At 37.4% G+C, this 13,457-nt stretch overlaps 2 protein-coding genes and 1 long non-coding RNA gene across 3 annotated transcripts; 2 read left to right on the plus strand and 1 right to left on the minus strand.

Moving 5' to 3' along the window:
- Nucleotides 1–1,052: 1,052 nt before the first annotated feature.
- LOC110011367 lies at nt 1,053–2,909 on the plus strand. The gene is made up of 2 exons (XR_002286360.1): nt 1,053–1,523; nt 1,971–2,909. It is a non-coding gene; the product is annotated as an uncharacterized LOC110011367 (long non-coding RNA).
- On the minus strand, nt 2,823–6,039 carry LOC105179659 (NADH dehydrogenase [ubiquinone] iron-sulfur protein 4, mitochondrial-like). Its single transcript, XM_011103300.2, has 5 exons — nt 5,813–6,039; nt 5,466–5,554; nt 4,708–4,837; nt 3,994–4,023; nt 2,823–3,066 (listed from the first exon to the last, which is right to left on the minus strand). The coding sequence occupies exons 1-5, from the start codon at nt 5,975–5,977 to the stop codon at nt 3,007–3,009; spliced, it is 474 nt and encodes a 157-aa protein (XP_011101602.1). The 5' UTR covers nt 5,978–6,039; the 3' UTR covers nt 2,823–3,006.
- A 2,502-nt stretch (nt 6,040–8,541) lies between these two features.
- LOC105179660 (probable amino-acid acetyltransferase NAGS1, chloroplastic) lies at nt 8,542–12,431 on the plus strand (the record flags this gene model as incomplete). Its single annotated transcript, XM_011103301.2, is given in 8 exon segments — nt 8,542–9,079; nt 9,229–9,316; nt 9,535–9,740; nt 9,894–10,045; nt 10,472–10,883; nt 11,367–11,464; nt 12,113–12,224; nt 12,309–12,431. Coding segments are annotated over 8 exon segments (1,539 nt in total), but the record flags the coding sequence as incomplete, so codon positions are not given.
- Nucleotides 12,432–13,457: the final 1,026 nt, after the last annotated feature.

Raw genomic sequence — 13,457 nt, forward strand, 5'->3', positions numbered from 1 at the left:
AATTAGTCATGTGATTTTGCGGTGACGTGCAAATTTTCATGCAGCGTCCGCACAGGCGCGCGTGCGCACGTCGGCAGCGTCCGCAAAGGCGCGCGCGCGCACGCGGAGCTGTTTCCGCACTGGCGCGCTCGCGCAGGCGGGGCTGCCTACACGGGCAGTTTTTTCCCAATTTTTTTAAACTTTTGGGACGCATAATATAACTGAATATAAAAAAATAAATATTTCACGATACAAATACGATGCGTAAATAATTAAAATATTATTCTAACGTGACTTCATATTTTTTCCTTTTTTTATTATTTCTTTAATAATTAAAATAATTAAATAAATATTTTCATAACACAAAAATAAATTATTTCAACAAAAATGAATTAATCATGTGATTTTGAGGTGAAGTGCAAATTTTCATGCAGCGGTTGCCCAAGGCGAGCGCGCGCACGTCGGCAGTTTCCGCACAGGCGCGCGCGCGCACGTCGGCAGTGTCCGCAAAGGCAGGCGCGCGCGCGCACGGCGGTAGTGTCCGCACAGGCGCGCGCGCCCAGGCGGGCCTGCCTGCACGTGCGCCCGTCTGCCTGTGCGCGGCGGCAGCCGCCGCCGCGCCCGTCTGCTGCCGGAAGGACTGCTCGCGCGCACGTCGGCAGTGGTCGGGCAGGCGGCGTTTGCCGCCGTCGGCAGTTTTTTCCCAATTTTTTTTCAAACTTTTGGGACGCATAATATAACTGAATATAATAAAATAAGTATTTCGCGATACAAATATGATGCGTAAAAAATTAAAAAATTATTCTAATGTGTCTTCATATTTTTTGAGTTATTTCCGTTTTATTTATTATTTTTTTAATAATTAAAATAATTAAATAAATATTTTCATAACTCAAAAATAAATTTGGTATGACAAAAGTCTTGCTCTATCTCTTGTGTTGTTTTCAGTAACCTTGTAATTGTTGCACCTGTAAGTGCATAAACCCATTGAAAAGTTCCGTCGGCATCTTTCAGTCTGAAGGGATTATCGCTGATTTATAACTTTGCTGCGACAAAAAGTTCCATGAATTGGGTTCAAAACTTATATCATTCTAAAGTTATCAAGATAGTCACGTTATGCAATTAGGAGGTTATATCATATAACATTGATGCCTTTTGATGCAATTGTACATCTGTTGCAGCTCCTTTTATTACCATATTGTCATCCATTTCTGTCCTATTCACACACATCCATAACTACCTGAATTTCGATTCCCCTCTCCTCGTTAAGACTCGAGTTTTTAGCTTCATGCTCACAACCAAAACTTTTACGGTAAAGGGAGCAAACATATTTCCTTTTTCACACTTGTTTATCTGCATATGATGGAAAGGTGCACAATATTTCAGAGAGCCATGTGCCATTGCTCCTATTTAGAGTTCTACCATGCTTTTCAAATGTGTAGATGATGATTTCTCTGTTGAACATGGACAGATTATATTGAGAAGAAGGCATCTTCCCTTGGGCTGCGAACGCTTTTCGTCCTGACTACACGCACAGCAGATTGGTACGCGGTTCTGATCCTAGCATTACAATCTCATTCGTGCCAGAGGTGGCCAGGAAACCTAGTAGCTTCCTTAAATTTTTTTGATTAATTTCCGTTTCTTCAAACACATATTCAGGATTTAATCCTTAATCATTCTGCACTAGAAATTAGAGCAAAGTGAGTCACTGAAACAACCTTAAAAGAATTACACAGGCTGAAACCAAAAAGCATATGAGGGATCTGATTTTGGGGAAAAATTCTTATTTGGCCATTGCATCTGGGGTAAAAAATTATTATTGGAGTCCCTATCGGTTAAAACTAGGTTTCTCTTATGCATCAGACAAGGTAAATATCTAGCTCTGGTGCTTCAGACTATCATATAGATACTGAACAGTAGTTTTGATTTAAAGTTTAAACACGTACGATTTGTTGCCACTTCTAGTGACAATGGTTGGTTGCATTTGACAGGTTTGTAAGGCGAGGCTTCTCCGAATGTTCTATTGACAACATACCAGAGGAGAGGAGGAAAAAGATTAATATATCCCGTCGATCCAAGTACTACATGAAGAAACTTTTACCTGATAGGAGTGGCATTCGTCTAAATACTGCCGTTGCATAACATAAGGAGATTATGTTTTGCGACATTCTTTAGTGTCCAATTGAGTATTTCGGCAAGGAAAGCTCAAAATAGTTTGTCAGATCTCATCTTGATGCATTATCCTCCCAATTCCTGAGGGCAACGGCATCCGCTGAACTGAAACCAGAAATTATGCTTGAGTGAGATTATTCAGTGAGATGCTGTACTCTGGAATCTGTAGTGATTTTACCCATAAAAAAAAAAAAAGAAATCTTCAGTGATTTTCACAACGCATTTCTGCAACACACCAAAGTATTTTTAATGCAGTTGATCGCTGAACATAATCATTTTCTACCTACTATAGTCTCTGAAATAAGTATTTTTAACGGGGGCTTTGTTTTAGAAAAGACGAGAGAAAATCTTTTAGAATAATATTTTTCTACTTTTTAATTTACTTTTAATGATATTCAAATTATAGTTTCAAAACAGAACAGATCTTGTTAGGGAAAAAGTTGTTTGATGGTATGCATATTCCAGTAACATTTCCAATTCGTTTTGTGAAAATTTCAGCCTCAAATAGAATGGAGAGAACTGTCCCATTCATCTACCACTCTGATAACACACCTATCTAGCGAAAGACTCAAATTTCTTTCTACTCGTGAAAACAATCTAGAACCCAAACATCTTGTCTAGAAAAACACATGACGAAAGAAAAATGAGGTGATTAAACCATATCTAGACGAATAAAACAAAGAAGAACGTATGGCCGGTTTTATCTGACTTATTGCTTCAAGGAGCTCAGTCGGAAACATGATGCCCAACAGAAGAAACAACATGATAGTTGAAACCAATATGCAACAGGAAGAACTGAAACTGGTGTCCATCACAGAGCTAAAAAGCCCCTAAATGAAAAACATTGGATAAGTATTAATTCGCCTCTGCCTTTGGAGGGCCCTTCCATTTGAAGTTGTCCGCATACGACTTCACCTGCCAGCCAAGCAGGTATGAGTAAGATGACAGAACTCAAATTTTCCATTTTAGTTTCAACTATTAGCCGAGAAGAGCAAGAAGTCTCATTATTTTCTTTCATATGGTAGCTAGTGCATGTTATATTTATTAATGTTAGACAGGTCGAGAAAGTAAAGAAGTGCAAATCTTTTACAAGACTGATGAATAAGGATCACGACGAGCAAGCCTAGAATCAACTAAAATGCTTCATGGAACTCTAGATAAACAAACATCATGACGAAAATGATGTCTTTATCATGCTTTCCACTGCAAGGAATTCTTGCTTCTTAACATTTCAAATTTAAACAGCACATTTGTCAAAACACTTTTCTTAATGCAACTTATTTTGAAATCTCAAAATTAAGTAAATGTGTACAGCAGTAGTCCAGATGATATATTTTGACTTTGTACAACATCCAGTAAAACAGGGTGGTACCATGTCTATCATCTAGAGCATAAAGAACCACTCTACCAATTTAGCTATAAAAATGAAGAGTGTCCTCCATAATAAGTTGGAACATGAATTTTGGTGTTTCAGTAGGAATGCCCTTTCATTTGCCTCTTCAGTTTGGACGGGAAAATCTAGAAAAGTTGTGTGCTTAAGAAGCACATTAACACTGGTGAAGAAACGGTTGATGGCTTTCAGAGCACCTAACTTAAGAGTGTAGATGAACCAAGCAAGTCGCAATCCACTGTACAGAACTGAACTAAACATGGTATTCACCAGAGATCAACTACACTCAGTGAAAGTAAAAAGATGAAATAGCCAATCATACAGCATGAACTTAAAACATCTAAATATTGAAATAAAGCAACAAAAACCATGAAAACCGAACTGCAGCTACTATGACAGATTTATGCTAATAACTCGAAGGAGATTGTGTAAGTTAAACAAGAATATCAAACCTTCAATAATGGAGTCTGGTGCTTCTTCACCTGCAAAGAAAAAACATAAGAGAACTTGATTTCTTAATCGGAATAAAAGTAAAACGAGTAGTCCCTACATATATTTAGCACTCGCAACGCATCATTAAAGATGCAAGAGAAAATGCTAAGGAAAGCCAAGATATGAAATCATCTAGAATGATCACACTGTTCAAATATGACCTATTCATTCCGAAGTATTCAACATAAGGTACTATTGAATTACTGCCAAATTTCATGAATGTGGCATAATCTCAAGGGAAAAGAACATCAAAACGAACATAACGCGTATATCCACCAGTGGTCACTTCTAGTGATTTTCAGTAATTGCAACAGAATAGTCTATTTCTAAATTCCAAGAGCACCGACAATGAACAAAACAACGTAGTAAGGTACCAAGTTGGATCAAATTAATCAGGAGAATAAACCCAAGGGAACAACTCTAGTTATCATCTTCATTGTCTTCTGACAATAACTTAAATGTATATAACTAGTTCCTGAGCCTCTAAAGTACTTAGTGGTATAAAGTTTTCAGGTCACCTACTATTCCTTTCCGGTCAACAGACAAACAGATGACTGCAATTTGATATTAGCGAAATGTTGACAACCTAATTTCTCACAGTAGATGAGAGGTCTAAACAGTGTGTATAGAATTTAGGCAATTTTGTTCACCAGGAATAGCAGAAAAACACATACCGTATATTCCCAACCATGTCTCTCGGCAAAAGCTATTGCAGCTTCTTGAGTGTCAAAACTTAATGCAGAATCACCAACATTTGCATATGGGTCTCCAGTGGATGTCCAACCCATTAGCGGATTTTCCCATCTGCATGAGTATCAATATATGCTCATGAAATGATCATTGATGAAGTAAATGGTGAATAATTGATCATGCAATAGAACTGATAAGCACAATGCTGTCCCTGTTCATTTCACAAAGTGCCAAAATTAATAATACCAGAATGGAGGAACAGACCTAGAAAAAGCAGTATCTATTACTTGATAAGAAAGAAATACTTTGAGATGAACGTACAGGAAGACCACCCTTGAATTTGCCCAAGAACTTAGAAAAATAATCTTTTACAATATTTCCCATTAACTTTAAAAATCACAGAACACAGGTGTCCTTGTGAATGCTGGAAAAAGTCTTAGAAGCTACAAATAGAAGCAATCTGACTTTCCCAGTTCTGAAATCAACTTTAATGCACAAAAATTTATCAACAAACTGTAGCATTTGTAGGCTGATATAATGAAGTTCAGCAATATTTATAATTCTTGTGGCCTCCAATTGTTGAATACAATAAATTAATCCCAACAGAAAAATGAAATGCAACTATCCTCCCTCACTCCTACTCCAAAATGAGGAATATAAGAGTACAGATCGAACAGAGGGGAAATTGAACTGAGTAGATAGGTAAAAGTGAAATGCACCAAGCAAGCGAAGAAAGGCTTACTTCTGTGTGGACATGAAATTAATTTTCCATCTCCCGACCTTCCCGGATCCTTGTTGGGTAGCAGTTCGAGCAGGTGAGAAAATCAGGACCTAACCCAAAACCAAAATACGATCAGAGGAATATTTCACCTTTATTTCAAATAACTTACAACCACAGCTAGCTAATTCAACCAACAAAAACGAAAAGGAAAATAGCAAGAGCAGAAAAAAGACACATTTTTTTCTAAACAAATATCCTAAATTCCTAATAACTAATTGACCCGTACTAAAATCCACATTCAGCAAAAAAAGAAAATTCAGAGAAAAGGGACAACAAAATACTAGAAAACGAAATGATAACAATAATACCCTTCGGCGGAGGTGCTCTTGTGGGATGCCGGAAACCATACCGATCTCTCCGGGTTTTATTTCAACTAATGAATCCTGCGTGGAGAATGCTCTCGAAAGTGGAGCCAAAGCCGATCGGTAAGCCTTGCCGGAATTACTTGCCAGCCGTTGCAGAGAGCTCGCCATTTCTAATACCCTGATTCACTGCACAACAATGGATTCCTTTTCTTTCTTGGAGACTATATTAATTTGGGGCGACTGCAATTTAACAAATTTAATAGTGGGGCAGAAAAGCAAATAACTTGTTGTTTAGGCGTTTATCTGCTATTATATCTTATTCGAATATTTCACATCATATTCTTAAGATAATACGGGAAAAAAATTAAATTATAATTTAAAATTTAATATAATTTACTTTTCTGATATTGCAAATAAACCCTATACAAACAACATAACAATTTATTGCTATATATTAAAAAACACATAGAAGATAAATTGTTAATTTTTTTTTATAAAAGTTAATATGCTTATTTACAATATCATAAATTGTTCATATTTTTCCCTTATAATTTATAGATTTCTCTGTGTATTTTCAAACTTATCAATCTATTTAACAATCTTTAATATTTTAATATAATGAACGTTATAAATTGATGTTTGCATGAAAAACATAAAAAGTTAAAAATTCAGTTATAATCTTCTGTGTTTAAAAATAAGTTAAAATTCCTCTATTTTTTTAAAAATATAACTCAATCTTCCATTTCATTTAATATAACTAACAGCGACAACTTTTTACAAAGTGTCCGTTATGTCCTTATTAATTATATATTATTTTTTATTTTAATAACAGCCTTATCTTTTTCAATGTATAAAAATTATAAGATCCAATCAATCCATTTTAATCATTGAATCATAAAAAATTAAAAATTAAATTGAACAAATTTATAAATTTATATTATTAATTATAAAAAAATAAATTAATATTTACATCTAGTGAAATAAAGCTTGGGCGATTTACCTTTATTTATCACATTATCATCTTATATTGGGCGATTATACACATCCATAGCACAAAATTATTTATAATTTATGTCATGTATACTCTAATTCACATTTTAATTCATACTTTATTAAATTAATATGGAGGAATTGTTTAGGTGAAAAAATTTCTTTTAGTACTCAGTGATGCGGTAACTTATAAGTATGAAAAATCCTCAATTGATTAGCTAAATAGAAGAATTTTGCTAAGATATTACAGTAATGGAAGCCATTTTAACAGTGATTCGGGTCAAAATCCTCACAACCTCCTCGGTCGGGCGAGCTGGTCCTCCAAGCGGTTCGATGTCGCTATATCTTCCAAACTAGTGATTGAGCCTTGAGAAAAGAAACAAATGCTTGTTGGGGTGGCCCCTAACTAAAATTCTTCGATGCTTAAATCAAGGTTTGGTTTTGAAGTGATAAAAGCAAGTCGCTTGCGAGCTGAAAGGCCAAAGTGACAAAAAAGTAGAGTGATGAAGATGGCATACCATAAATACACTAACTGCGGAGTATTTATAGCTCAAGACCGGGGGTTTGGTTGGTCCAATGAGTCTCCTCCACGTGTCCCGGGTTGCTAGGATCGAAAATGCGCGGATTCTGTTAATAAAATTGTAATTTTGCGCCATTCCAAAGGTAAAATAATATTTCTTTAATAAATTAGGATTTTACCCCATCAAACAGTGTGAGTTATCTAGTGAAATAAAACTTGGGAATGCCCCGATTTTTTAGGACGATGGCTTTGAAGTTGAATCTGTCTCCAACTGAATGGGATGACAGTCTTATTTCTAGTGGGAATTTCCTTTTTGTTTGCCGTTATTTTAATAGGCAAGTGACAAGAGCTCGTGCAAGATATTCGTTAATGGATGTTCCTCGTATTCATGCACCTTGCGAGAGCTCATATATTTGTACAATCAAGTGGGTTAGAGTCTATCTTTCAGAATTTTTTTTCGAGTAGGTAGGCCTCGTATTTACAAAACTCGTATTATTGTTTCCTTTTTATTATTACTATCTCTTTTTGTACAGTAATAGTAATTATTTAATCTTTAATTTATTTATCTTTTTAAGTAATATAATTTTCAAATTCTATAGTTTCAGAACTCAAACAGATGAGCTCCTATGAAATATTTGATAAGAATTTATATTTTTGCAGGTACTTATAGTATTTCTGATTTTCGATCTATTTAATATTTATTCCATGATCACTCCAGTAAGCAGTCAATTTTTTAATTAATTCAAGGTGAAATTATACTTTAATCTCATAAGACATGGGCTCAACACTTTTAGCACTTTGCTTTGTGAAAATTTTAAAATAGTCTCAAAATTAAAAAAAAAATCCACGCATTTAATAATATGCTTTACGTGTTTCTAAATGATTTTAAAATTAAAAAAACTCGATAGAACTAAATGAACATGCACATTGCACTAAATAGCCAATGTCCAAGTTTTTGTATGCAATGTGCATATTCATAAGTTGTGTTAGCAACTTAGGTAACGAAAACATACATTATATATTTTATTGTTGTCTACTTTTTTGTTTTTTATGAAAATTTAAATATAAAATTATATTTGTCGAATATCTTAATTTTATAAAATAAAAAAATTAAATGTATCAAAATTTATTAATTTCGAGATTATTTTAAAAATTGTATAAAACACAAAACTAAAAATATAATTTTGCCTAAATATTCTTCCAAAACAAGAAAAGAGACGAAGCAGTGGCGGGTGTGAGAAAGTCAGAAAGGACCAAAGACAAATTACTCCGCAACTCTATCCGTTAACTAGCCCGCCGGCCCCAACACCACCGCCGCCGCCCTCGCGGTCGTCATTCGTTATTAGCATCAATTAAGATCCCGCCGAACTGGGAGTTTATTGACTAATTGCACTCTTTGGGCTCTTAATTCAATGGCTATCGCATCTGCAAGCCCTTGCATTCCAATTCAAAACGACGGCCCTCGTAGTCAATCAATTTTATCACCCAACTCGGTTTTGAGGCGGAGAATTCATTTTGGAGGAATACATTTGGTAAAAATGCCGTCCTTTGAGGTTAAGAATGGCTATGTAAAGAAAATCAGTGTGTTTGGGGAAACAGAGAGTGTTGCAACTGACGTCAGTAGTGCTCTGAAAGACGAGCTGTTCGTGCGGTTCTTCAGGGAGGCATGGCCTTATTTTCTGGCTCACAGAGGCAGCACTTTCGTTGTCTTGATATCTTCTGAGATTGTTGATAGTCCTCATTTGGATCCTATTCTAATGGCACGTTTATACTTTCATTGTTTTTCAATTATTTGTATGTGGCTTGTGTTCCGTTTCTGTCATTAAGCTGAGACTTGATCAGTGGTTTACTATTTAACAGGATTAGTTATTGGGATAGGGTTGATCTAATTGATGGAGCGTTTGTATAGGATATTTCTCTGCTCCATGGGCTGGGAGTCAAATTTGTTCTTGTTCCAGGGTCCCACGTCCAAATTGACAGGCTTCTGGCTGAAAGAGGTAAGCAAATTTTTTGCTCCGACCATACCCTGGTTCAGATTCAGTTTTCATGTCTTCTTTATGCTGTTAGGAGTACTGGTTGGTGCTTGATTGACCTTTATCCATCAAAATCTTTTGGTTTATGGTAGTGTTTTTAGAATGTTAGAGCTGGTTGTTGCTGATATTTGAACGTTCATGTCTTTGCTACTGTGTTGTAATAAACATATTCTGTGTCTCAGGATCTGAACCCAAGTATGTTGGCAGCTACAGAATCACAGACTCTGATTCTCTTAGTGCTGCAATGGATGCATCTGGGAGGATTGGTTTCATGATTGAGGCAAAACTATCCCCTGGGCCTTCCTTAAGTGGTATCCGTCGTCATGGAGACAATGCCCGCCGGTATGATGGTGTCAATGTTGCCAGGGGTAATTTTGTGGCTGCTAAGGTGAGAATACTTATTTACCAGCTTCTAGAATAGGATACTAACTTGTATATGTAGTAGTATTACTTTTTCTATATACTTGTCTCCTAGTCAGCATTTAAGTTTTCTGTTTATTTCTCATTATTTGCTGAGATGTCATTTTCTTCTTTTTGCCAGAGAAGAGGTGTTGTCGAGGGAATTGATTATGCATCAACTGGTGAAGTTAAAAAGATTGATGTTTCTCACATTCGTGAAAGGCTTGCTCAAGACTGCATAGTGCTGTTAAGCAATCTCGGTTATTCAAGTTCTGGAGAAGTATTAAATTGCAAGTATGCTATATGGCTTTTGATAGGTATTTTTGTTGCTACTTGCAGGCTACGTTTGTGGGTCAATTTTAAAATGTAATGAATTCTGATTGACAGCGACAGACGCAATGAGATCATAATTTGGTCGCTGTCTTGTATCAGTTTCTCAAAATATTTTCTAATTTATTCTTCTATTTTGTTGTTCAATTAAACGTTTTTATTTTATTCATGAGCATGCTTGTGAATTTTCTTTCATTTTGTTGCTAAGTTCATTTATTGTCTTTGCAGAAATGCATGATTAGTTATAGACGTGTTTGTGGAACTTTGGTAGAGAGAATTTTAAAATATATGCTCTTCAGTAGAAAACACAAGATTATGCTTTTTATGTTTTTTTGGACCGTCATGCGATTCAATTCCTAAGAACCAGGTCTTTTATTCTCTACATTGCAGCACTTATGAAGTCGCTACAGCTTGTGCAATGGCTCTTGGGGCAGAGAAACTCATTTGCATCATAGACGGACCAATCCTAGATGAATGTGGAAGGCTTATTCATTTCTTGACTCTTCAAGATGCAGACATGTTGATTCGTAGACGAGCTAAACAGAGCGAGACTGCTGCGAATTATGTAAAGGCCGTTGCTCAAGAAGATCTCAATGCAGCATATGATGATTCAAATCATACAGTCCCTTCTCCAAATGGGACGGCTTTTAGTCAGGCTCCCAAGTTTCAGAATGGTGTTGGCTTTGACAGTGGAAATGGATTTTGGTCCAGTGAACAAGGTTTCCCTATTGGAGGTCAAGAAAACCTGGGTCGATTAAATGGTTACCTCTCCGAATTAGCCGCTGCAGCTTTTGTTTGCAGAGTAAGTTTCCTGAGTTCGGTGATCATGTCTTACTGAATTGTTCATCTGCTAACTGAACGGTGTTCTTGTTTATTGAATTGTTGCTAGTTTGTTTTCTATTTATTGCTGCCAGAAGATGTTGGTGATTACTAAACCAATTTCCAGTTATACTATAATGCCTTATGCAAGACAAACTTGGAATAATGAAGAAAAATTATGAAAAGACCACATTTGTTTGCAGTTTTGATCTACTTCGAAGTTCCCACTTTCATAGGGCGGAGTTTCCATGAAACTGCTGTTTTTATGGATGTTATAATTTTTACTTTTCAACTCATTATTTGATAATATTACTGCTCTTGTTGAAGTTTTCAAGATCTCATTTTGATATAGTTGTTTGTATTCTTCTGAGGCTGATGACACCACCCCCTCTTGATTATACTGTGAGGCCCTGGTTCTCGACTCGTTTGACCATTAATATGTATATGTTATGTTGTATATTATCAGGGTGGTGTTCAGAGAGTTCATTTATTGGATGGCACTATTGCTGGTGTTTTACTGAAGGAGTTGTTTCAAAGAGATGGAGTGGGTACAATGGTGGCTAGGTCTGTACCTCTTCTAAAAATATCTTCTTCAAACAATTTTCGGGCTATACTTGTTTTTTCTTGACTGTCAATTTTTTGTAAGACGCATCTTAGCTGCAGAGGCACAAATCCATAGACCATGTGTCTGTAGTATTTCTCTTGAAACTTTTATTCAGTTCAAATATGAAAAAGAAACTTGGAGGTTGAACTGCGTGTTCCATAAATCTTCATTCTGTTTTTAGATTCACCTATAATTGATGAATTTGTTGTGATTCTGTCTCAACACTAACGACAATAACAAGCCTGCTTTTTTAACCATGGAGTTTCTTGTTTCTTCCCTCAGCGCCGGAGTTTTTTTCACTTTCTTTCCACTTTCTGTTTATGCTTGGTTGTATCTTAAGCTTTCCTCTTTATAATTTCTCACATTGGCATCAACATACATTTTGGATATGGTTCTCAACTTATTGGATACTCATATCACCTTAACAAATTGGAAACCGCAACTTCATTAATGTATCGGGACACTGATCTAACAGAAGAATGCATTAAGGCATTAAGCTGTTGTAAATTGAACCTTCTTTTCCTTTATATCTTCCTCAGAAAATGAGTAGAAATGAAAACTTGGGTTAGTTCCAGTCCGCTAATAATGATATTCCACCGATTCCACAGTGATCTTTATGAAGGGATGCGGATGGCTAGGGTCACAGATGTCCAAGGAATCAAACAACTTCTGCTACCTTTAGAGGAATCTGGCACTTTGATAAAGAGGACTGAGGAAGAGGTTAATACAGTTGATCTAGCATGTTATTTTGAATGTTGCACATATTATTTTTTGTAAGTTTGATCATTATTTTCTGCGCTGCAGGTACTTGGAGCATTGGAGTCATTCATAGTCGTTGAAAGAGAAGGTCATGTCATTGCTTGTGCAGCTCTTTTCCCTTTCTTTGAAGAGAAGTGTGGAGAGGTAGCTGCTATTGCCGTTTCTCCTAATCATGTGATTTTGAGGTGACGCGAAAATTTTCATGCAGTGGTCGCCCGAGGCGCGCGCGCGCCCACGTCGGCACGGGCTGCCTGCGCGCGCACGTCGCCAGTGCCCGCACAGGCGCCCGCGCGGCCGTCGGCACTGTCCGTACAGGCGCGGTGTCACGGGCGGACTCTCTTGTCACGTAGCGGAATATATTTTTCGCCCGTGCGGCGTCTCAGGTTTCACCCAACCTTCGACCAGCCTTCGCACATCTCAGAGTTTACCGACTGTTCGTCGCGTGTCTTCGACACTGAAGCTCGCTAGCACGACATCTGAACGCATCCCTGCGCGGCACCGGGCCGTCGGCAGTGGCTGCTGCGCGCGCACGTCGGCAGTGGCTGCCTGCGCGCGCACGTCGGCAGTGTCCGCGCGAACGTGAACTCTCCAGTTTTTTTCCCAATTATTTTTCAAACATTTGGGACGCACAATATAACTGAATATAATAAAATAAATATTTCGCGATACAAATACGATGCGTAAAAAATTAAAATATTATTCTATTGTGTCTTCATATTTTTCCCATTTTTTTCCTTTTATTTATTATTTTTTTAATAATTAAAATAATTAAATAAAAATTTTCACACCTCAAAAATTAATTATTTCAACAAAAATGAATTAATCATGTCATTTTGAGGTGACGTGCAAATTTTCATGCAGTGGTCGGCCAAGGCGCGCGCGCGCGCGCGTCGGCACGGGCTGCCTGCGCGCGCGCGCAACCCGATAGCGCGTGCCATGAGTTGGATCACGAGGTCTTGGAGTGCTTGCCTCGATCACCCATTCGCACGAGAGGTGTTGCCCCAAATATCTCGCAGCCCGCGGAGCAACCTTGCACGTCACACGGAACCTCTCGGCCGCATTTGTGCCCAACGTAGGCCGTCCTGGCCCTACGCTGCCCGTCCGGTTCCCATGCCTTTCGGGGACTCTAAACACTCCTTTGAGATGCCTAGAGCCGGCCCTTGGAGGCCCCCAACATGCCCCCAAGAGATGCTC

Source organism: Sesamum indicum, unplaced genomic scaffold (assembly GCF_000512975.1).
Source record: "Sesamum indicum cultivar Zhongzhi No. 13 unplaced genomic scaffold, S_indicum_v1.0 scaffold00186, whole genome shotgun sequence".
In the NCBI taxonomy this organism is placed as follows: Eukaryota; Viridiplantae; Streptophyta; class Magnoliopsida; order Lamiales; family Pedaliaceae; genus Sesamum; species Sesamum indicum.